The sequence below is a fragment of the Anthonomus grandis genome, chromosome 11, assembly GCF_022605725.1.
Source record: "Anthonomus grandis grandis chromosome 11, icAntGran1.3, whole genome shotgun sequence".
Classification (NCBI taxonomy): Eukaryota; Metazoa; Arthropoda; class Insecta; order Coleoptera; family Curculionidae; genus Anthonomus; species Anthonomus grandis.
In genome coordinates this window covers 26,769,738-26,794,353 of record NC_065556.1, presented here as the reverse complement: position 1 = coordinate 26,794,353, position 24,616 = coordinate 26,769,738, and the positions used below count along the sequence as shown (strand labels likewise).

The 24,616-nt window shown below is 33.0% G+C and overlaps 3 protein-coding genes across 8 annotated transcripts; 1 reads left to right on the top strand and 2 right to left on the bottom strand.

Annotated features, from left to right (window-relative positions):
* Positions 1-356: 356 nt before the first annotated feature.
* On the bottom strand, positions 357-14,172 carry LOC126741983 (ubiquitin-like modifier-activating enzyme ATG7). The gene is made up of 12 exons (XM_050448493.1): positions 13,867-14,172; positions 13,617-13,812; positions 13,452-13,562; positions 13,181-13,401; positions 12,918-13,130; positions 12,728-12,872; positions 12,516-12,671; positions 12,270-12,458; positions 5,847-6,020; positions 5,671-5,786; positions 574-862; positions 357-507 (listed from the first exon to the last, which is right to left on the bottom strand). Exons 1-12 carry the CDS (start codon positions 14,058-14,060, stop codon positions 472-474), a joined length of 2,040 nt encoding a protein of 679 aa, XP_050304450.1. The 5' UTR covers positions 14,061-14,172; the 3' UTR covers positions 357-471.
* Positions 14,173-14,223: 51 nt separating this feature from the next.
* LOC126741984 (26S proteasome non-ATPase regulatory subunit 7) lies at positions 14,224-15,416 on the top strand. Its single transcript, XM_050448494.1, has 2 exons — positions 14,224-14,498; positions 14,566-15,416. Exons 1-2 carry the CDS (start codon positions 14,324-14,326, stop codon positions 15,354-15,356), a joined length of 966 nt encoding a protein of 321 aa, XP_050304451.1. The 5' UTR covers positions 14,224-14,323; the 3' UTR covers positions 15,357-15,416.
* Positions 15,417-19,712: 4,296 nt separating this feature from the next.
* On the bottom strand, positions 19,713-24,485 carry LOC126741982 (bifunctional 3'-5' exonuclease/ATP-dependent helicase WRN-like). 6 transcript variants are annotated; one of them, XM_050448490.1, is made up of 4 exons: positions 24,440-24,485; positions 24,080-24,268; positions 23,723-23,802; positions 19,713-23,093 (listed from the first exon to the last, which is right to left on the bottom strand). In XM_050448490.1, exon 4 carries the CDS (start codon positions 23,073-23,075, stop codon positions 20,724-20,726), a length of 2,352 nt encoding a protein of 783 aa, XP_050304447.1. In that variant the 5' UTR covers positions 23,076-23,093; positions 23,723-23,802; positions 24,080-24,268; positions 24,440-24,485; the 3' UTR covers positions 19,713-20,723. The 6 variants fall into 6 exon arrangements, with proteins under 6 accessions (XP_050304447.1, XP_050304443.1, XP_050304446.1 ...); XM_050448486.1 differs by having other exon boundaries at positions 24,327-24,465; XM_050448489.1 differs by having other exon boundaries at positions 24,312-24,460.
* Positions 24,486-24,616: the final 131 nt, after the last annotated feature.

Sequence of the window (24,616 nt, the reverse complement as noted above, 5' to 3'; positions counted from 1 at the left end):
GTTTATTTTTTAAGGTATTCTTTAAAGCACCCTGTGTTTAGAGTTTTAGGTAAAATCGAAATTAGAAAAAATATATAGGGTGTTCTATTTGAAAAAATAAAGTTGTTTATTATAACCCTGAAAAAAAAATGCGCAAGAAAAAATAAAAATCGACGGGTTCGTGTGTTTTTAAGAAATATACAGGCTTATCGAGAAAATCTCAATATTTCATTCTTTTAAGACACCCTGTATAACCATTACTCAATATTGTTCAAATAAAATTGTCCTCACATCGGCATTTTTATTCAAATCACTGCCCACGTTTGAAACTTTACGCCTCTGGGGTTTTTTGGTTATTCAAAGTTAATCAAAACACATTTTGACTAAGTAATGCAAATTCTTTATTAAAATTTAAATAATCTTTACAACAAGATAAGTGCTATATATGAATATAAATAAAATGAGCTTGGTTGCACTATAAACTTGATGTTCCTATTCTGAAGATGCGTCGTCGCTAAGTTCCAAGATCTAATTAAAAAAAATAAAACGAAATTAGAATCCCAATACTTTGACCCTAGAATTAAGAAACCGTACCTCGTCTAAATTAATATCAGCGAACATATCCGTGAGTTTGGCGACGTCCTCGAGGTGCCTCGCGCTATTAAAAACCGCCAATAAAAAGTCAAAACCCTTAGCACGATACTCGTCTAAAATTAAACGTGAACATGCGACACATTGTTCGTATTTTAGGGTGGCCGGTAAGATTTGACTGAACGTTGACAAAAAACCCCTGATCGAGTGCGGAACCATCCCTAAAATGCACTGGTGAGGGTTCGGTTCCGAGGGTTCCGGGGTACTTTTGTAGAAAGCCGGAGTGTTGGACCTAGAAGTAAGCATGCCTTAGTATAGAGGGTGTCAATTTGAAAAGGTTATATTTCTGCCCCCGTATAAATTTTAAGAATATCGAAAAATACGTCGAGGGAGACCTTTATTTAAAGGTCTATTAATTACCTTTTTAAAAATACTACATAGTCGACACAAAAATAAAGCACACATGATAGATTTCCTCAACTAGTACTTACGTGGTAATTAATTTAGTAACGATTAACAAATTAGTTAAAAAGTTGTCGAAAAAAGTCAAGGGTTGTGCGCTCTTAAGTATTTTTTACAAAATGGTGTTTAGTCTTGACCAAAGAACTGAAATTATTGATGATTGTTAAAGATGTGCAAGAAGAACGACAGCATTGTTTAACGAAAGATATCCTAATAGTCAATTAAATCATAAATATGTTTTAAAATTAATTGCTGAGTTTATGGAAACTGGTTCGGTTGCAAACAAAAAAAAAGAAATAATCGTCGTGTTTTGGATGAAGCTGCACAACTAGAAGTTTTAGGCACCTTTAAGGGAGAGCGCCCACCAAAGTGGCGTGGCATGTAACATGGCAGTGACATAGCACGGGTATGGCACTGGCGTGGCAGGTAGCAGACTAAAGTAGCATGACATTAAAAAGGTTAGTTAAATTCAAAATGTCGTCCTCTGAGGATGAAGTTATGCTAACGCTTTTAAACGTGAACAAAACTCGTCCGCAACGTCAGTTTTGTGTACACCCTTATTGGAAAGAGATGCAAGGACATAGTGGATTTAATGTATTTAAAGAATTAAATATGTATCCGGCGAAATTCCAATCCTTCTACAGAATGAGAAGAGAAACTTTTGAGCTATTACTGACAAAAATTAGTCCAATAATTTTTCGGACTTGTGTTGTCATAGATGCCTGGAAATTTCTCAATTAATGAAATAAAACGAATATTAAAATATGAACTGTCTTCCATATTTAAATTTGGCAACAAACACATACAAAATGCAATGAGAAAGTGACACAAAGTAGAACAAGGTCTATTTTTAAAGACGTGGCGTAGCAAGCTGCATGATGCCACTGCCATTGTCATTTTGGTGTGCTCTGAATCATTCGTTGTCATTGGTTTCATTAAGTAACATGCTAGACGCGCGCTACTTGCTACTTGTCACGCCACTTTAGTGGGCGCTCTCCCTAATGCAGTGCCCTCTACAGCACTTCGCAACATTACTCACGAAACACTAAGAAAAGCACTAAAGTTACATCGATTTCACCCTTAAAAAATGCAAATTCTTTAACAATAGATTTTAATAAAAGAATTGAATTTTGTGAAATACTGACTAATTTTATAAACGAAAACCAAAATATTTTACAGAGTATTTGCTTTACTGATGAGAGTTAATTTTTTTGAAATGTCAACATACAAAATTGTTGCTACTAATGAAAATCTGCGAATTTTTAGAGAATGTCACACGCAGTATCCACAGAAGATAAATGTTTGCTTGGAAGATAACATTGGTCGACGGGGAGCAATTGAATGACCACCACGATCACCTGATTTATCTTATAGAATTGAAGAAAATATTGAAAAAAACCTAACCGGTGAACCCCTTAATAGCATCTAGCTTAAAAAATCAAACTGATACAGCAAGGTGAATATGATTTTCCAAGAAAATTTAATACACTTCCAACAAGATGGAGCTCCACCACACTATTTCTTCTTTGTTTGGTGATTGGTCGACGGGGAACAATTGAATGGCCACCATGATCACCTGATTTATTACCTCTTAGATTTTTTTTATAAGAATCACTGATGCGTGTAATGAAATTTAGACAGAAGTTTTTCAAAATGTTAGAAAGAAGAAGAGCAGAGTTTGTTACTGTTTGGAAAAGAATGGATAGCATTTTGAACATTTTATAAATTAAGTTGTCTTTTATAAAGTATTCATAAAAAGATAAAATATGTAATATCTTTGAAAAGGTAATTAAAAGACCTTTAAAATGCGGTATCCCTCGACGTGTTTTTAAAATTTTGTTAATTTAATACAAAGGCAGAAATATAGAGGGTGGTACCTTTTTGAAATTGGCACCCTGTATTATGATCTACAAAACATTGGTTGAATCAATAATTAGATATTGAATTCTTGTTTGGGGTACCTCACAGGATAATGCTCTTCACGCACTAAGTTTAATGCAAAATTACATATTGAAGAAAGATAGATTCTTTCCATTAAACTATTGTCATGTTTTACTATAAAAATCTTCAGGTTAAAATAGCGTCAAATCATATTCACAACACAAAACAAGGAAGAAATCTAAATATACCAACTTCAACATACAAAAGCAATTTTAAAGATTTGCAACTTAAATAATTATATTTTTATACCAGTATTATTGTATTTATTAATTATCAAAATAATATTAAAGTCTACTAAAAAGTGTTTTCTATTTCCAAAAACCAAACTGCAATCCATATTAAAAACAATCATGGTTATGTATAGCCATGCAAACGTAACTATTCACATAAAATGCAAAATAACTCGAAAACAGTAACAGTTAAGCATAGAACATTATATGTAAAATATAGTCTAAAATTTGTATCTAAAATAAAGAAAATACTGTAAATTAATTGGAAATCTAAGCTGAAAAAGCACTATGAGACATTGTTTATATCTGTTCTTGGAAAATATCAATACACATTATTATACAAAAAAATATGTTTGTTCAAGAACTTAACTGATTTTATTCATTAACCTATATATGACAAGTCTTGTACATATATGCTTCCAAAATTTATATTTTTGAATTAAAAATGAGAACTCATGCATTTTCTGCCAAAATTGTTTTTAAACCCTATTTAAATGTAACCACAGGTAATTCCTATAAAAAAAATATTGGCAGGGCATTCAAATATTTAATAACCCAAATCCCGGACCACTTTGATATCTTTCTAGTCCCTAATATGCCGGTACTAAATTTTATCTGTCTCTGGTTTGGTAATCGTGAAGGTAAGGTTGGTATACCTAAGCGTTTGGAACTCTCTTTACAATCATCCCTGAATCCCAAACCCTTCTCCACCCTAACAGCTTTCCTCTGTAAGCAGAACAAATATTTGGCCTCACACATGAATTGCTTAGGATAATTGTCAATGTAAGGTGCTTTTCCCGAGACATTATCGTTATAAATAAGAGAAGATCCTCTTCCGAAGATGCTAACATCGTAAGCGAAACACGTGTCGAAAGTAAAAATAAAGAGTTTTGGATTGTGGTAAAACTGTCTCGTAATTTAAAAACATAATACGGAAAGTTAAAAATTACACAAACCAAAGGATTGGTTAATCGGAATATCCCGTGAGACATGAAGTAGAAAAAGTAGAGATGGTATTTTTCGACACATGTTTCTATTTAATGATTTATTCAGGATAACGTGCTCAAAAATCCAAAAGAAATGAAACAATACCTAAGTGATGCCCTCGGTTTTGAAGGAAAAAATACCATATCTCAATAAAGAAAGAAGTATAAACTACCTAGGTGTGATACAACCTTAATAGAATTAAAAGGAAAGGGAAAGAGAGGAAGGCACTAAAAGTTAGTCAATGGTGGTCGTTAAAAGCTAAAACGCCATATCATCAATTTTAGTCCATTATCATAAGGCCATAAAAGTATCATTTGAGCTCAGAGAGCCAAATCTCATGTGGACGAGTTTTTTTTTCTAGGGCCAAAAGTAATGACTATGCTTCCGACTTTAATTAGAAATTCAATTCAATTAAGATTAAACAGTTTTTAATGCAAAAATTTAGAATATTAGTGTCACTCTTGTAAATGCAGCTCTCATATTCTATATTTGTATACAGGGTGTTACAGAATAAGATGATCCTTAAGGGTGTCAATCCTTACTTAAAATGATTTTAAGAAGAAAAGTTCAATTAAAGGTATGTCCTAAACCTTTTAAACTTTTGAGCTAAAGGGTGTTAAAATCTTTAAAGAAAAAATCGTTTCTTCATCATAAGTTTATTAACTTCCTAGATACGTTTTAGAAATAGCACACACCTTCTGGGTATTGACAGCCATTTTTTTGATGTAGCAGATTTTTAGTAGACGCCACTGCTTTTCCGTCAAACAAAAACATTTTAGGGCAAATTTGATTTCTTGACATTTTTTCGTTCAAAATGTTTATGCATGGTCAATTTAATAAAAATAAAGTTTATTTATTTTATAAAAATATGCAGATTATTTTACCATTACCGTATAACAACTCTAATTCTAGAGGTCTAGCGGTACTTAGTTTTTAATACAGGGTCTCTTAAATTTAGTTCTAAGGGTGACAACTTTCAACACACTGTAATTCAAAAGTTAAGAATTTTATAATATTTGAGCTTTTCTTCTTCAAATTACCTAAGGACTAACACCCTTAAGGATCAGCATCTTATTCTGTAACACCTTGCATAATTTTTACTGATTTTTTTGTATAGGTATCATATAAGTGATTTATACTAATAAGTTACTGTTTATACATGGAAGTTATTTTTGTATAGATAGATATGTAGAGTAATTTTCTTTTACACTTGTCATAGTACTAAATTAGAGTGACACATACAGGATTTCGTTTTCCTAGGTGTATTTGATTGCAGTTTTGTATGTACATTTGAATTGACAGAATTCTAAATAAATAAATAAATAAATAAAATAAGGGTGTAATGCTAAATATATTTACTCCATGATGAATTTTGCTCATTGCCAGAATATGAGGTAATAAGTATATCACACTTCTAGGTAAAGAGATCATATTATTATTGACATGTTTTACGATCTTAATAAATAAATAAAATATTTACCGTTGCTGGTGTTCCAATAATGAAACGGCCAATTCGACGGCCAAAGCTCCGGCGATCTGCGACACCCCCGGTCTAGTAACCGTACACTGCTGGTCCAAAGTTCTGTTTCTCATTGACTGAAAGACATTTTTTATTTGCATATAAACCAAATGACAATGAGAGTTATAGTGACGTACATCACCTGGAGCAGTGACGTCGTTACAAAAATAGCACCCCAAGTTATAGCCTTGAATCACTTTGTGACCGTCATGCCCATCTGATATGGTCGGTTTATCTTGTGGGTCTTCGATGTGGCAACCGTGTCTCATTACTAAATAGCTGTCGAATCCCAGGGCCGCATTTATTACAATCTATCGAATACATTATATTTAAGTGATAATGACCCTGTAAATTAGTGACAGAGCGAATGTTTGATTGGTATACGGTAAATCGACCTACTTTAAACAACTCTAAAACTCATTTAATAGATTTCATTAATATAAAGGCACATACTAGAAATTATTTTGAAAATAGGAGACATCTACTATAAGACACAAGACCTGCCTGTCAAATTCGATGCATATATTGTGTGTTTATCGTTCTCCATCATCTTGTCCTGAGGTCTTCTTGCTTGAATTAGAATCAATACTGGGATCCTTACCTTCATGTGCATCTGTAATCTTAACTGGTAACTTTAACATTACCTTTTCTGATAAAAATATGCTATCTGAACTGCTTACTAACTTCTTTTGGTTTGGAACTGCATGTTGATTCTTTCACGCGAATAACAGCAGATACGTCCTCTATCTTGGACTATGTTTGTTCAAACTTTGGTAAACATACAGTTTGTTCTGAGTTGTCAGATCATGAAGCAATTTATTCTGAATTTTACATCAAGCAGGAAATATGCAAAAAACGCAGGAGACGTGGTCGACTGTACTCAAAATTTTACTAAGCTTTCCGATGCATGTCAGGATCTTGATTGGAGTATCTGCAAGGGACATGATTCATTGACCAGCTTTCTTAGACTTCTCATGAGAGTCTTTGAAAGAGTATTTCCAATAATAACTTTAAGATCTACTCAAGAAAAAACCTTGGATCACCAAAGGTCTACGGATAGCTGGTAGAAATATGAGATGTTTGCACTCAATTCGCAAGTTTTATGAATTATTTTAATAAATACCGAAGCACTTACCGCAGATTAATCCGGCAGGCAAAATTTAATTATTATGAAACTAGGATGAAAAATGCTCCCAACAAGCAAAAGGAATCTTAGAAAATTGTTAATTCCCTAAGAGGTAAAAAATATTCTAACACAAACAGCTCGCAATTAAATGTAAATATCATTAATTGTTTTTACTGTTCAATTGCAGCTGATCTTGCTAAAACTATTCTAGCTTCTACAATAAACCCTTTAGCATATTTACAGAATATGTCTGTGTCGAATACATTTTTTTGTATGCCTGTTACTGCTGAAGAAATTATAAATATTTTGACTGAAATAAAAAATTAAAATTCTTCGGGCTGGGATGGTATTTCTATTAAAGTGTTTTTAAATCTTCTCATCTTGGCACTGACATCACTGGCCAATTGTATTAATAATTCTTTCTTGAGCGGTAATTTTCCTAGTCTTCTAAAGAGAGCCATTGTGGTTCCCATACATAAGCAAGGTGAAGACACTCCATCAAACTATAGCTCTATCTCCTTGCTGCCTACTCTCACTAAAATTGTGGAGAAACTTATGAAGAAAAGGATGATAGAATTTTTGGACGCTAATAAAGTTCTTAATACTTCTCAGTTTAGCTTTCAAGCTTCAAAAAATACCAGTGATTCACTTGTTGGAAAGACTCTATTTGGGACTTAATGATGGAGAAGCATGAACTGTGTATCGCATGAGTTGTTGTTGCGAAAGCTTGAAGTATATGGATTTAGAGGGAGTATACTACAATAGTTTCGGTCATATCTGTCGGAAAGAAGCCAGTCAGTTAATCTTTAAGGGTTGCATATCTGATCAGTTGACAATTTCAGCAGAGGTCTGTTTTGGGTCCACTTCATTTTCTTCTTTATGTCAATGACTTACATATTAAGACATGGGCAGTGTACCTCTTTTGCTGATGATGCCACATTGCTATGGCATGATACAGATGCACAATTTCTACTCAAGAAAATGAATGAGGATTTATGCAGAATCAAGACTTGGTGTGACTGTAATTAGACAGTGTTATGCAATAGAATGTTAAGCCACAAAAATTGAAAAAATGAGTTATATGTGCCAGTCTATTAAAAAACACTCTTTCGTCATTTTGCAATACAAATTTAAGTGATTTAAATTTATTTACCCTGTAAAATTCTTATTTTTAAATCGTGTTAACCAACATTGACCAATATTTTATTTTACAATAAAGAGTTAAATTCCTTTTTAAACACTTTTTATAGCATATAATGGCGCCATCTCTACGCAGGTTAATCATGTTATGAGGGTTAACACTCTGTTGCTAAATAGGCAGTTGGCCGTTAGCCATAACATCGTATTGTTTGGTTCGCATCAACTTTTGTTCCTAAGCAATTTAAAAGTTATTTGTGTGAATAAAAAGTGAAAATTAGTGTTGGTGGTAATAATTAAAAGCCTTAGACGACACTCCGATATCAGGTATTGTGCTACGATTCTTACAACCCGGACATACATTTTTGCCAAACGATTCAGAGTTTGGAGATGTTGAATGTGCGTTAAAAACTCACAATCGTTTATACACTGACAATGACTATATCCACGTTATGACAACTTGCCGGCGCAAAAATCCTTTTATAGTAACCAGACTACACAAAACTGATTTTGTATCGGTATCTTCCCTTCAGAAACTCATTACCAATCGTAAAATAGATATTGACAAAAATAAAATCTCTTGGTTAAAGACTTGTGAAATAGAATTAAAAAAAAGTGATCCGTTCAAATTGGTTATGAAGAGCAGACTAGCAGATGAACCGCAAACTATTGACATATCTAAAGGTCGTAAAGCTAAAACATCAATATTTACTAAAGAAATGCCAATATTATGATCAAATGGTCGAGAGCTATCTGCTGCCAAAATCAAAGACCTAAAAGAAATGTTAAAATTAATTCCAAATGATTCAAGAAGCTTTTACGACTTTTTAAAAAGTGTCGCTTCTGGGGACTTTGTAGACGACACAGAGGGATTTGGTGCTTCGATTGATTTTGATATTGAGTAAATGAATGATCCTGACGTTGATATGGATTAAGTGATTAATTTAGGTATTATTTTTATTATTTTAAGGTACTATGCTGTGTAAACCGTTGTGTTTTTAAAAGAATGTATTTGTTTATTTTAATTAAAGACTCTAAAAGTATATCTAGGTAGGTTCAATAGTTTAATCAAATGTAAATCAAACAGTTTTGCTTTTCAAACCGTGCAATAGTAAATACTAGTACTACTTTTACTACTACTAAGTTTAGATGCTTAAAGGTCCTAAAAATATAGTTTATAAAGAATTTGTATTTTATGTTATTGAAGAACTTATTATAGGTTAAAGAGAAAGAATATCTTTAATACTGTAGCCGGGCATATAATAACTAGGCTGACTTACATTAACATGCTTGTTTATCGATATTTAATTTTTGTAATATAACGTTAAGTGCCATAAAACGTAGTATGTATTATTTTTATTCAGTAGGTTACGGATATGCAATAACATGTTAAGTACCTTAAAACATTTGCTGAGTGTGGAACTGCTTGAAATATATTTGCAATAAAAATTATAGTGTTTTTTATAAGCCTTTTGCAATATTTGCCATATTTTACTAAATAAATATATACTATAAGCAGATACTAACAAATTTTACCAAAAATTTTATCCTGTGTGGTCGCAATGTTATTGAAATATTGTATCTTTACTTTAAAACTTAAAGCACGTTTTACTCAAAATGACTTTCGCGTGGCTTAAGACTCTATTGCATAACACTGTCCAATTATTTATCCTTTAATGTAACCAAAACAAATGTTTTAAATTTTAAGTGTAAACTAAAGAATGCGCTCTTGAACACAGACCCTACTTTAAACACAAATAATAACAAGTTTCTGGGTCTAATAATAGATGACAAATTAAAGTTCGATAGACATATAGAGCAATTATCGCTAAAACTTGCTTCTGGTTGCTTTACAATTACAACCATTGCCAGTCAACTTAATAAACAAATATCAAAAAGTGCTTATTTTGCCTTAATTGATTCCCACTTGAGGTATGGTATCTGTTTTTGGGGATGTTGCTCAGGTTACTTGTTTCGATCTATCTTTATTTTGCAAAAGCGCGCCCTAATATACCTCTGCAATATTGAATATAGGGAATGTTGAACAGCATATTTTATTTCTCAAAATTTTTTAACCTTACCATCAATATTTATACTCGAATCTGTTTGCTTAATGCATAAAACATATTGGACAGCAATTACTTCTCAGAATACTATTGTTACTCACTCCACATTTAAAATAAACCTTCCTATACTTAGATCCTCCATGGGCTATCATTCTATTACTTTAGTAAGAAACTGTTTAACAATCTTCCTATTTGCATCAGAAGGATTTCTAATTATATTAAAGTCAAAAGGAAAGTTAGGAAAATATTACTCAGAGGACCCTATTATAGTGTGGATGATTATTTATTAGAGAATATTTAGCTGTATTGTAATTTTATTATATAGTCTCTTACATTTATAAGTTTTATTGTATGTAGGAGATTATTATAATTTAATATGGAAAAGCTTTGTCTATAAGAATTTTGTATTCTTCAGATGATAAAGCATATTTTGACTTTGCTTTTGTAAAAAAAATAGAACTGCTAATTTTGTCCTGATTAATTTGAGAGAAATATTGGAAATGCACTCTCTATTAACCTTTTATTTTGCATATGTCCAGTCTGGACTGTTATGGGCTTATTTTGGGGGGAAGTCACGCATCGACTATAAATAGAATTTCCTTATTTCAAAAAAGGATATTATGTAAGCAAAAGCATTATTTTTGGAACACTGCACCAATTTTTGTGAAATTAAAAAGTTTTTTTTTAAATATATTTCTAAAATACTTATGTTTGTCAAAGATTTATTAGTCGTAAAATATTTAATCATGTTTCTGTTTCGATTAACAGCACTGAAGAGTATTTTAACGATTCATTTTAATATTTAAAATTAATTATATTGCTGTTGCTTTTTTTTTATTATTCTTGTTTTATGTTAGTTCTTGCCTTTTATTTTCTTCTTTTTTAGTTTTTTCTTTAATTATATAAAATATGCTCCTATGTACAATCAAAATCGATTCTGTATCCTGTTTTTATCCTGTATCCTGTATAACCAAACAACTACTAGTATTATAAATTCTAGGATTAGGAAGCTTTTAGCACAAGTTTGTAGACTTAGCAAATAAAATATATATTTTAACTTTGACAATTCAACACTACAAAATACAAATATGTCAGTAAAGTCTAGCCCTATTATCACACGAAACCAAGCTGTGTACGGTACAACTCTTCATGAAGGTTCACATTTTATGGGTATCAAAATTTATAATGCACTTCTATAGAGTGCTTACAAAGGAGCTGATACCAGAAATATTTTTTAACAAAAAATTAAAAGTTTTTTATTGAAACAACCTTTCTACTCTTTTAAAGGATATTTCGAGTATAAGTTTAGTTTTGGACATTTTATTAATAACTGGTTTGTACCTATACTAATTTGAGGGACCAATGTTGCAATTTTCTAACCAATAAGGTAATATATTGATTTGAATTGAATTGTATGAGTAATTGAAATAAATTTTCACATGTTTTTTATATAATTTTTTTCCAGGCAGTTATAATATTTAATTCCAGGATTTTACGGTCACATATTTGTTCATGCTTTCCATGGATTTGAAATAATTTATTTAATTCTAAGGATTGAAAATATTTTCTTAAAATTGATTCTTTATGTTTCCCATGTGCTTTCAATATTTTTTTTTATCTTCCAGTTATTTTAGTCCAGTTGTTTAATGTCTTTTTTCGGGAATATGAATTAAGTATTTCTATTATTCCAGGAATTTTAATATTTCTTCTCCCTGGCTGATTTAAATACAGCAATTTTATGTGTATTCCATGAATTGGGAATAACTTTTCATTTTATTTAAGTGTTTTGGGTTTTTTTATGTCTTTGAGTAATTTTACTCCAGGTGCATTCGTTGCTCTATAAGAGAGAAATTATTTAATTCTTCCAGGCATTCTTCTGATAAAAATTCCCTTATTTAGACTCTTATTGCAGTAATTTGCATTTTTTTAGCTAAAAGAATCTTAAAAGCTATCAAAAACCAGTAGATATAGATAGAATTCAAAATATTCATTGTTTTCTTAGAGAGAAATAATTTGTATCTTCTAGGCATTCCTGTCATGAAAAATTCCCATAATTAGATCCTTCACTGGTCTATAAAAGAAAAATAATCTATCTCTTCCAGGCATTCCTATCATAAAAATCCCTTAAACCCTTTTTACAAGAATAGGCATTTTTTTTCTGCTAAGAGAACCAACAATTGCAGCTTAAAACTATGACATATAGTTCTGAATTTCCAGTGGCAATTTCTTACCTTTTTATAGACACTGCCTAGCATGGTGGGCAACCACCGACTTTCCCTAGAATCCATTAGTAAAAAAATCACATCATGCCCCTCAATAAGTCCGATAAGGGTTTCCACACTTTCCCTTATCTGATCCAGCATACTTTCACCAACACTATGGCCGGGCATAGGAATGTTCAATTGAACTCCCTGAGATTTCTAAGACAAAACCAAACAAATCTACAAGTGAAATTTATTAATTTTTTTTAAACTTACCACCCCGGGAAATATCCGTTTAAGCCCCTGCGCTGCCGCTTCGGCCTTAGGCCTCATTTGAACCGAATCCTCGTAAGTAAATAAACTTTGCCTGACTGGATTTGAGAATGATACGGTCGAATTATCGACGAATGTTATTTCTCTTACTCCCCAAGCCTGAAATATTGACACTTTTAATTTAAATAAATCTTGTTGTTTGTTCATTTTTTTACTAGTAAAGATCTGGCAACGGAGCATCCTAAGGTCCCAGCCCCTAGAAGTAAGCATTTTGTCCTGCTTATTCTGTCAAGATCTATATCGGGCAAAACCCTCCATTTCATCAGTTTTAAATTTAAATCTATCGCATTCTCTGCTAGTCTACAAAAGTTGGTGAATAAGAAAATTAAATTATGTTCAACTTACATTAGTGGATCCAGAGTGTTCTTCATATTTGCCATTTTTGGGCCCATTTTATCCCGTTCATTTTTCTCCCAACCAACCCAAGATTTGAATGTATCATCAGCTACTTTGGGCAGTTTTAGTGTCAGTATAGTGGATTCAGCTATGGATATTTTCGAACCTTCTCTGTGACATTGTAATGATATGAGTTTTTGAAGTTTTTCTTGTAAAAAAGGGCTAAAACAGGTCAAATGAGTACCACTGGGCTCCACCGGAATTACACTCACCAATAATGTATTATAAGTGCCACAAAATTCCTTACTTGGGACCCCACAAGATTATTGCAGTTTGATGTATTAAAAAATACAAAGTAAATGTTATCCATTGTATCCTGTTTTAAATTCTTAATTTCTGCCAAAGGTAAAATGCTGTTGACCTTATTGTCGAAGAGAAAATATGGTTTCTGGATATCATCCAGCTTGGTAAAAGTTTCAAAGAATAGTTGGATCTATAGTAAGAATTATTTGAAAAATTGCCTCCATTAATTTACATACTTACCTCTTCTTCTTTAAGTACATCCCCTATGAGGCAACTATCAATTTTCTCAATAGAAATATTATAAGGCACTGGATAAGCAAACCAGTAGAAATAGTGGTACTTTTTTAAGTCCTAAAATGCCAGTTTTTTATACACTTAAAGATGACAAACTTTAATTTCACCTACAGCAAACGATAATATAATAAAACTGTTTAAGATAAATGGCTTCTTTAAAGCTTCCCCGCTAACAATTTTATCCCAGATGTTGATACCTTCGGCATTCAACAGATCCATTTTATTGCACTCTTTGAAGTTTTCAATAGTATTTTTATTAAATATTTTTCCCTTAAAGGGGATATACATGTTTTGGCTGGTAAAACTTCTAAAGAAAAATATTACATTCGAAGGTGTGAAAATGGATTATTGTAGCACTTACTCGTTAAAAGATGTACTATCAACCTCAAGCATCGGCTGAGAAACATTTTTATTTCTTAACAAAGAAAAATAGCCCCAAACATCTCTTTCAGTCTCGTCCAGTTTGTCCACATTTAGCTTGAGTTCAGTGAGTTTACTCCAAAAGCTCGGGTTGACACTTGACGAAACTTGCACATATGTTAGTTTTTCGCACATTATTTATATAATTAAGAAATATAACAGTTCAAACAAAATTAATCGTTTTTATTTATTATTTTTGTGTATTGACGTTTTGTTTGTTTATATACTTAATATTTTATAGGTTAGGACACAAATGTCAAGAAGACCTAACCTCAAAATATCTCTGACGTAAGTGTCGCTTGTCAAAATTCTCCCAACTGTCAAAAAAATTTTGTTTATCATCGTTTCGCTTGCCGATTTTCTTGTATTCCAAAAACGATATTCAGTATTTAACAAAAATGCCGACACAAGAAGTAACCACCACCAAAGTCGTCGTTCACCCCCTGGTGCTATTAAGCGTGGTGGACCATTTCAACCGTATGGGCAAAATCGGTAACCAAAAACGAGTCGTGGGCGTCTTACTGGGTTGTTGGAGGGCCAAGGGAGTTTTGGACGTCTCCAACAGTTTTGCTGGTAAGATTAATATCATAAGACACACAATTTCTTGCAATAAACAGTCCTTTCTCCCTTTAACTTTCAGTACCCTTTGATGAGGATGACAAAGACAAATCTGTATGGTTCTTGGATCATGACTATTTAGAAAACATGTATGGAATGTTCAAAAAAGTAAACGCGAGGGAAAGAGTGGTCGGTTGGTACCACACTGGCCCCAAGCTGCACCAAAATGATATTGCTATTAATGAATTAGTAAGGAGATATTGTCCCAATTCTGTACTGGTTATAATCGATGCAAAACCTAAAGACTTAGGGTTACCTACTGAAGCCTACCAGGCAGTGGAAGAAGTGCATGACGATGGCTCGCCAACTTCAAGGACCTTTGAACATGTCCCAAGTGAAATTGGTGCCGAAGAGGCTGAAGAAGTCGGTGTTGAACACTTATTAAGGGATATTAAAGACACCACTGTGGGAACTTTATCCCAAAGGATCACCAATCAACTTCTTGGTCTCAAAGGGTTGTTGTCCCAATTAAAAGAAATCCGGGATTATTTGATTCAAGTCAAAGATGAAAAGCTCCCCATTAACCACCAGATCATTTATCAGTTGCAAGATATTTTCAATTTCCTTCCCGATATCAATCAAGTGCAGTTCAACAAGAGTTTTTATGTGAAAAATAATGATCAGATGCTGGTGGTTTATTTGGCTGCTTTAGTGAGGAGTATTGTGGCACTGCATAACCTTATTAACAATAAATTAACTAATAGGGATGCTGAAGAGGGCAAAAAAGAGGACAAAAAAGATAAGGAAGCGGCCAAAGAGAAGAGCGAGAAGGATAAGGAGGGGGCTAATAAGAAAGAAGACAAGAAAAAGTGAGCGGTATTTATTCTTAAGAGACTTTTGCTTATTTTGAAAATAAATAGAATTAATTTGTAATATGTTCTCTTTTTTATTAATTAATTAAATCCATTTATTTGGGTCTAAAGAGGAAACAAATACACAACATATTAATAGAAAACTGACTCATTTACTAAACTAAGCAGACAATTTATGGTAAATATAAATTTAAAATGGTACCTCTTGAATCTAAATACAACAAATTTGAAGTATTTAAACATAGCAAAGACTAGTTAGTAACATACAATGATCTACAAAAAAAAAATACTCTACTCGATCATCTTTTGACCCTAAGAGACCATCTTAAGAAGCGTTTTGAAGGCTCCTTTTTGTGGATTGTCTTGCTAGCAGCTGCTTTAAGCTAAATGAGGATACTCCCACACCCAAACTGGCCAACAAGAAAGCCGCTGGGAAAATAAACTTGTCCGTGCTGCTTCTTGTCATATGGACATTCTGGAAATAAGATTTTGTTTTATTCAGTACACAGGACCCAATTACAAAAATATCATATTATTTAAAGAATTTCCTGAAATAATTTTAAAATTAGTTCAGTGGTAAGCCTAGTAAGTGTAGAATCTATCAATCGCAATATTTATTTATTTAGTATCCTGCTTAACAGAAAAAACCCTAATTACAAACCAGCAGAACAAATCATAGGTATTAGCAATAATTTACTTATTTTCTAAAACCAAAATTAATATAACAAGGTAATATATTGGGACAGTCAATAGTAAGGGAAGGTCAGATTAAGATAGGAGCATGAGGAGGACAGATATAAAATAGGTTCTGTAAGTGAGGTTTTAAAAATATCAAAACTCCTGCTAACATTGTTATGTGTAGTTCCCGATATAAATAGCAGTGTATTTGTTCGGGTTCTACATAAGGAGAATAATAAATTTTTATGTGATGGTTGGTGGGGTACTAGAAATGTAATTTTGTGTAATAGCTTGGGACAGTCAAGTTGATTGTTCAGTTCAACTTAAATAAAAAGACTTGTGAGAAATATTTTCTTTTTATAAAAAACTGATTGCATAATTAACAGTTTAAGTAAGTCTTCCCTGAGAAGGATAAACACCATGAGTTTTAAAGTAGAACACCTTTCAAGATCCAAAAACCCTCTCAAGATCCTCAATGTGTTGATTATATTCAGGAGATCAAACTATTGAAGCATAATCCCTCCTAGAGCAAATAAATGAGAAGATATTTAAGAGTAGTTACATTACTAAATTCATGGCACTTCAAAATCTCGAAGAGCCTTGTCTACAAAATCTGAAATTATTTATAAAGAAGTTATATAGTATGGGATTTGTTTTTATGTATTGAGAAAGCGAACTGTATCCTAATTTACAAAATTGGGAATAATTTACACTGAACTTGTTTAAAATTATATCTTGTGTACCAGGAAAACTTTCATAGTCATAATTCAAGTGAAAAGAAAGCTGGATCTTGTACTATCTAATATGCAAATAACTAATTTAGAACACTGTGGTAATCCAATTCTTGATGAAGATCAGTACCATCCTGCTTTAAGTATGGTTTTACCGATATCTTTGAATCACATAAAAAATCATCATTACATTAACTATGAATATATTTATGACTATTCAATGGGCGACTTTTATAGGTTGTATACATTATTGAGGGAAGTTAATTGGGCAGAACTTGAAAGGGCTGACAATGTTGACATGTGCACTCATGTGTTCTATCAAAAGGTTTATGAATGCTTAGACCTGGCAATACCCAGAAAGAAAGTTAAAATAGGCACTCAAAAACTCAAAAGTTTTCCAAAATACTTCTCTCAAGAACTAAAGAAAAATATTAAGTTAAAGACACATCTGCATAAACAAATTAAAAAAGGCACTGCCAATTTTCAAATTAGGAATGAATATAGCAAAATTAGAAGTACAGTGAAATATCAAACTGCACATGAGCTTCGAACTTATCATGAGAATATCGAGAGAAATGTCAAAACTAACCCAAATACTTAGCTTTTGGGATTTTGTCAGGTCCGGGCGTTCAAGACCTGGTGTTCCGGCTGAGGTATGCTATGGGGAGTGTACTGTTAGCGGTGCTCAGGAAATAGCTGTTACATTTGCATTATATTTTAGCTCAGTATTTCAACAGTCTGAAAAACCTAACTTTGATAAATCTAGTGGCAACTTTTCATTCTCCAAGATCTCTGAAATGCAAATTCAAGCAGCCATTAAGAGATTAAAATCAAAAAAGGCCACTGGCAATGATAGTATCCCCTCATACATTTATAAAGGTTGTTCTGATATCTTGTGCACTCCATTAAAAACCATTTTTAATTTGTGTCTAAAAACAAACACATTTCCAGAAGTGGTTAAATATGCTTTGGTTACTCCAATCCTCAAATCAGGAGATAATTCTTTGGTTGACAACTACAGACCAATTAGCGTTCTTAATTCTCTCGCAAAAATTTTTGAAAACATTTTATACCAAGATATTTTGAGCTCTTTCATGAATAAATTCTCTCAGCAACAACATGGATTTCTACCAGATGCCTCAACTGTCACCAACCTCAGCACTTTGACTGAGGCAGCTGCCAATGCAGTAGATAGCCAAGAGCAGCTAGATGTTGTCTTGACAGATTGTGCAAAGGCTTTTGATCGGGTTGACCATGGGCTATTGGTGAATAAGTTGGGTAAATTTGGTTTCTCGCTGAAAGCATGTAGGTTTATGGTATCTTATCTTACCGGAAGGCCTCAGCAAGTTAAAGTTGGTAAAAAATTCTCAAAAATATATGTAGTAACATCTGGGGTGCCTCAGGGCAGTAACCTTGGGCCTCTCTTATTTCTAATTTTTCTGAACGATTTGCTAAACTGTATAAAGCATGCTAGATGTCTCTTGTTTATTGAACTTGGTGGCCCAGTGGTTCAGAGAAAATAAAATGTCAATAAACATAGATAAATGTCAAATTCTAACCTTCACAAGAAAAATGCAATTTATAAATTTTGATTACAAAATTGATAATTTATCGTTAACTAGGAAAAGTAAATTTGGGGATCTTGGAGTCTGTTTTCAAACAAATCTCAAATTTAAGCAACACTATGAAACTATTATAAACAAAGCATATCAGCTTCTTGGTTTTGTAATAAGAAATACAAAACATTTTTAAGAAATAAAATCAATAATAATTCTGTACAACTCACTGGTCAGACCGATCTTGGAGTATGCCTCAGTCATCTGGGCACCTAAAGCAATGGTGCATATTAATATGATTGAAAGGGTCCAAAAAAGATTTTTAAGATACCTGTACTTAAGAACACATAATGCATATCCTTATATGATCTCCTGTAATAGTATGCTAATTGAAATTAAAATGGTACGATGTCTTACTTATTTACTACATAACTAACAACTTAAAATATAAGAACTGTTCTTTAATTAATCATCTATCATTTGCTGTTCCTAAAATCAATTTGAGAATAAGAAATAACAATCTTTTCCAATGTTCACCCTCAAGTTGTTCGCCATTTAATAGAATGATGCAAGAATGTAATAATTATATACAAAAATATGATATAGATCTCTTTAATATTAGTATTCGCCAAATTAAGACTGATTTTGTATCCTTATCTGATTAATCATTTACTTGTTAATCTGTTCTTTTTGTTTTTTGATTTTTAATTGTAAGTAGGTGTATTTTATTAAATGTTATTAGTTTAGGTTTAGTCATCATTATTATTGGTTTTTCTTTTTCTTTCTGCAAGCCAGTAAGCACTCCCACATATAATTACATTTCAAATGTGTTTGTAAGAGTATAAATAAATAAATAAATAATTTAAGAACAAATCAACATCCCATATTGATGAGGATAACAGCATTGCAAAAGTCATTATTTTATAATGGAGTCCGCACTTATAATATGTGAAGATGTTTAGTAAATACACTCATCATCAATAAAAATGGGCCAAGTACTGACCCTTGAGGTACCCCAGATGTGGCTAGTTATTCACTTGATTTAATGCTACTGAAGAAAACAAATAAAGTGTAATTATTCTGATAGCCAAGTTAAGCTTATACAGCAGAATCTTGAATTTGTCAAATGCTTTTGACAGATTTTAGATAATATCAAGTTGTGATAAAGGTTAGTGCCTCAAAGAATTTTAGGAGGTTCTTAGTAATTGTCATAGGTCTGTAATTACTATTGTATACCTTTTTTCACTATTAAGTAAAAAGAAAACGAAAAGCACGATGTTTTTTGGCCATTTAGTTTAAACAACAGATCACTGATAAGAAGGCTTAACACTAAAAACTTCTTATACATACATACATGGTGATCTTTAGAGACGTTTTGGAAAATAAAAGAAGTTTTTGAAAGTAACTTTATTACTTGATAAGTATTAAACAACATAGAAAAGAATAAAAAAAGAAAACATTAACAGTAACTTAACTTAGATTACAATTCAACTAAACACTAGTTAAAAAAATAAGTTTTTACAGTAGTACGAAACTTTGTCTTCATTCCCTGGCTCACCCTATACATTTACGAAAAATTATGTAGTAAGGGAAAAGTTAGTTCCAGATGTGTAGAGTAACATATCAAAAGTTCAACCCTGTACATTTTTTGTAAAGTGGTTTTTTGTTAATTTAAATTTTTTTTTCTTGGCTGACCTTGCCCCGGTTGTCTGGGACACCCTGCACATTTACAGGCAGTTATGTAATAAGGAAAAAGTTAGTCCAAGATGTGTAGAGTAACATATCAAAAATTCAACCCTGTACAGTGCTCATAAATATTTTAATTGTACATTTTTGTAAAGGGATTTTATGGCTATTAGTAATTTTTTTCTTGGAGTAACTTTGCCTCCATTTCCTGAGACACTCTGTACATTTTTCGAAAAATTATGAGATAAGGAAAAAGTTAGTCCAAGTTATAAGCACTAACACACTAAAGGTCACAAACATCCAGTACAGTGGTCCTAAATCTTTGTACATTTTGTAAAGTGGTTTTATAGCAATTTTAAATATAATTAAAAAATGTATGTAGGCTACATGTTAGGTTTATCCGGAAAATCAAATTTAGCCACCAAAAAACGACCAGGACAAACTATTGCATTATAGATTAACTATACTATAGCCATTACATACAAAAATATCAATAAATCCTGTCAGTAACTAAATATATTGTTCATTTTATCAACTAAGATTTTTCACCATATCAGCAGGGTAATTGTAAGACCTTTAACAAATGCCTCCACAAAGAGGACTAGTACAAAAAAATATGGAAGGCTTTGATGCCAACCTTCTATTCAAAAGTCACAGCCTTTAACAAGCTATAAATTTAACATCTTAGGACTCCTTAGCTTCAAAACTATAATAAACTTAAACCTTCTTTTTGGAAAGCCATGCCGGTAGTTTTTTCTTGGCTATTTGACTTACAGTACCCATATTAGAACTCCCTTTTTTTACCACAACCTCAGGTTCAGTATGCAACGAGGCACAATCTATGGGATTAGGTTTGGATTTCTTGGCCTGACTAGCATCCGAACCTATTTCATCCAAAATGGTTTGTGTGTCTTCCTCGTTTGCTTGTTTTTGCATTTCGTCGCATAAGGCGGCAAGCAGATCATCATTGGCATCGTTTAATTCGACCTCTTCCTGTTCCGATGGTTCTTCCCTTGGTGCGGCTATTACAGGGTTATTCCGGATTATTTCAACAAATCTGGAGCAATATTTCGTTATTTTCGTTTCTGTAAGACCGTCTATTTGCAAGTTTCTCAGCTCCTCCAAGCTTTTCGGTTGCTTTTTGGCGATTTCCATTAAAATGTAATCGGACGCGATCATGTATGGCATACAATCTTCCGAGCGAGCAAACTCGGTTCTCGCATTCTTTAGGAGTCTGAACAGCTTCACTCTTTCCTGGTCTTCCTCTGAAAGTGGATGTGTTGAAACGTTTTCATTCTTACAGACTTCACCCCTAGCAGACAACCAGCCTGTGCTCGAAGGTGGCAGTTGCGTTCTTAAAAGATCCGCAAGGGCCCCACTAGGAGCTTCTACAAGTTTTCTTTTGCTTTCAGGCTGGCTTAGAAAAGCCATTCCAGTGTGGCTTGTGGAGTATATGTAGTAAGGAAACCCATTTTTTGTCACTTTAACCTTATTTAGATAACCCTTCATTTCTAAAAAGTTCCCTATAGCCTTCCACCATGCCTCAGACTTGTCTGCGCCGCAACCAAAATAAATGCTTCTGCGATGGTTCTCTTGAATTTTGGCATTCCTCGACCCTTTAAGGAACTTGATGTACATCCCATGCCCGAAACTGCCCCTCAAACTTTCCACTGCTGACAAATACTTTGTGACATCTTCAGAGAAATCATACTGGTTATCAGTGGAAGTTTTCTTGTTACAATTATCACAGCAATTGTCGTTTTTTTTCAAGTTTGCGGTACCCTCAAAGTACTTTAAAATGAATTTACGTCGGCACTCGGTGGTCACTAAATAGTCCTTCATACGATCGAGCAAATTGATTTTATGGCTACCACTGCCGCGACACTTCTCAATCAAGAACTTATGAACTGAAAAGTCTTCTGGAGCGTAAAAAGTGACGCACTTGGACGGAAGTCCGTCTCTGCCCGCACGCCCCACTTCCTGATAATAGCCCTCCATTGAATTCGACGTTCCGTAATGGATAACGGTCCTAATATCCGGCTTATCGATGCCCATCCCGAACGCTATCGTAGCAACGATGGCTGAAACTTTATCTTTCAAAAAATGCTCGTGAGCACTCTGCCTTAATTTCAAGTTCAAGCCGGCGTGATAAGGCATCGCGGAAACATTATGGCTTTTCAATAGTTCGCTTATTTCAATGATCTCTTTACGGCTGAGACAGTAAATGATCGTGGAACCTGGGAACAACCATTGACCCCCACGTCGGATCATTAATTGCCGCAAGTCGTTAAAAATGTCCCCACTTTTATGCCTCACGTCGAAGTAAAGATTAGGTCGGTCCAGTCCTGAGCAAAGTATTTGGGGATTTTTTAATTTTAGCACTTTAATTATGTCCAGTTTCACTGGCTCCGTAGCAGTGGCTGTCACGGCCAAAGTGGGCACCTCCGGAAAAATCTCTTTTAACGTTCCTAAATGGCGAAACGAGTATCGAAAGTCATGACCCCAACTACTAACGCAATGTGCCTCATCTATCGCTATAAGGGTGATTTTCACTTTTGATTTCATTTCCATTAGGACTTCTCTGCCGAAGTCTCCAGTGCACAATTCAGGAGTCAAATAGACAAGGGAAAACTTATTTTGATAAATGCCCTGCAGAGTTTCCTCAGTGTTCTTTTGAGCGACTCCAAGCAGACAGGCTGGAATGTTTGAAACAGTTAAAGATAGCACTTGATCTTCCATCAGGGATATTAATGGAGAGATGACTAGAGTAACTCCTTTAGTGTACACTGCAGGGAATTGATAGCACAATGATTTCCCATATCCGGTTGTCATGATGGAGAAATTATCACGTTTGTCTTTTAAGATTGAATTGATAATTTGCCACTGCATCGGGCGGAACTGTTTGTGGCCAAACTTGCTAAACAATACTCTTAAGGATTCTTCGCTCGGTTTGTCACTCAACTGGTAGTTGGTGCTTTGTGTAAAAGTGAAATCCATCTCTTTTCTTTCTAGGTTTTTTTCCAGTTCATAGACTGCATCGCTTAGCATTTCATCTTCAGAGGAATCCATTTTGTCTTTCCTCTATTCCTAAAATAGAGGAAATATTTTCAGGCATCAGTATTAAGCAGATTTGTTTTGTTGGTCTCCCCATTGCCAACTGGTGTTCACAAATCAGTCTTAGTTTTCAAGAAACTTAGCCCCCGGACAAGATCAAAAAGACAGAGGAGTGATGAGGTCTTAAAGATAATAAGAGATTTAAATTAAGGTTTTTCTCATGTTTTAGGGTGAAACTAGAGAAAAATAATACATCCAAGAACTGCAAAAGGGCCTTTTTTATATAAATATTAAGGCCTTTTTTATATGGAAGCAGGAAGCTTTTTACACATTGAATGAATTTTACTCCAGACACTTTTAGTTCATAATATATATTGTTTGTTTTATATGTTATTTTAATCACTGAATAGTTTTAATAGGTATGTGCATTTCGTGACTTTTATACCTTTACAATGTTAGTTATAACATTCCATTATTTTTAAGTATTTCTCTTTTTACAGCTTTATTAACAACTTTTAAGTTTATTACAATAAAGTGATTTTGGATATCACAGACCCATAAAAACAAGCATAAATACATTAAAAACATTCTTTTTAGCAGCTTTTACTTAATTTTATGGTTAATAATAATTGTTATATTACAAGCTTTTTGCTATTACATACCTGTGTTATTGTGGTCAATTTCAAAGAAATGTAGGAGACTTGAGACAGTTTCATTATCCGGCTGACAAGAGAATTATAACCTGTAAAATACAAATGAAAGACAACATTTAGCCAAAGTTTGTAGAATGCATGCAATGCAGATAGGGCTAATCAATGTCAAGTGTCCAATACATTTATGTTGTAGGTCAACAGTCATTAGTGATAATTTTTTTCTTATATTCTTCAGTTTAATAAAAATGGTTACTACCTTGTGACAATGAAATCATAATATATTCCTGATTTTTAACTCTAAAAACGCGATTGGGTACCCACGAGAGGCTCTAGTACCTTAATAATGAACAAATAGGTTAGACTTACCCCTCAGCTTGGCCCCAACTATAAACCTGAATCTCTTGATGTTCTTGTATAGTTTGGTCCAAGCTGATTTAGAAACTTCGTCTTAAATTATAAATAGGATCAAAGTCGGGCAATGCCAAGCTCTTTTTTTGCACAAGGAAGTAAACAAAATGCCAGTAATTTTTCTAAGGTTGACCTTTAGATCAATTTCTACAATTACATAAATACATTTTCACTTTTAATATTGATTTACCTGATCGGTGTTTACCCAACAGTAACGTGGGAACTTGTTAAGATCTTAGATATGTTAAAGAATTTGTATTTTTCTTATAATAATTTATCTTTAGTATTAACAAATATATAATAAATAAATAAAATTACTTAATTCTATAACGGCGCCAGACAAAGAGGGAAGTGTCAAATCTGACACATGACAGATGTCATTGTCAATATTTGCGACATTGCCACTCTTACTAAGTTTTCACTAAATCTACCCACCCTTAATACAAACAAACTACGAACTTAATAATATATTAATAAATTCGTGAATGGTATATT

Excerpts from the sequence above, each read along its gene's own strand:
- LOC126741983 (XM_050448493.1), bottom strand. The coding sequence starts at position 14,060 with ATGTGCGAAAAACTAACATATGTGCAAGTTTCGTCAAGTGTCAACCCG. Across the intron at positions 13,563-13,616 it reads TTATTATATTATCGTTTGCT|GACTTAAAAAAGTACCACTA; the intron begins GTAGGTGAAATT and ends CTGGCATTTTAG. Across the intron at positions 12,873-12,917 it reads AACACTCTGGATCCACTAAT|ACTAGCAGAGAATGCGATAG; the intron begins GTAAGTTGAACA and ends CAACTTTTGTAG.
- LOC126741982 (XM_050448490.1), bottom strand. The coding sequence starts at position 23,075 with ATGGATTCCTCTGAAGATGAAATGCTAAGCGATGCAGTCTATGAACTG.
- LOC126741984 (XM_050448494.1), top strand. The coding sequence starts at position 14,324 with ATGCCGACACAAGAAGTAACCACCACCAAAGTCGTCGTTCACCCCCTG. Across the intron at positions 14,499-14,565 it reads CGTCTCCAACAGTTTTGCTG|TACCCTTTGATGAGGATGAC; the intron begins GTAAGATTAATA and ends TTTAACTTTCAG.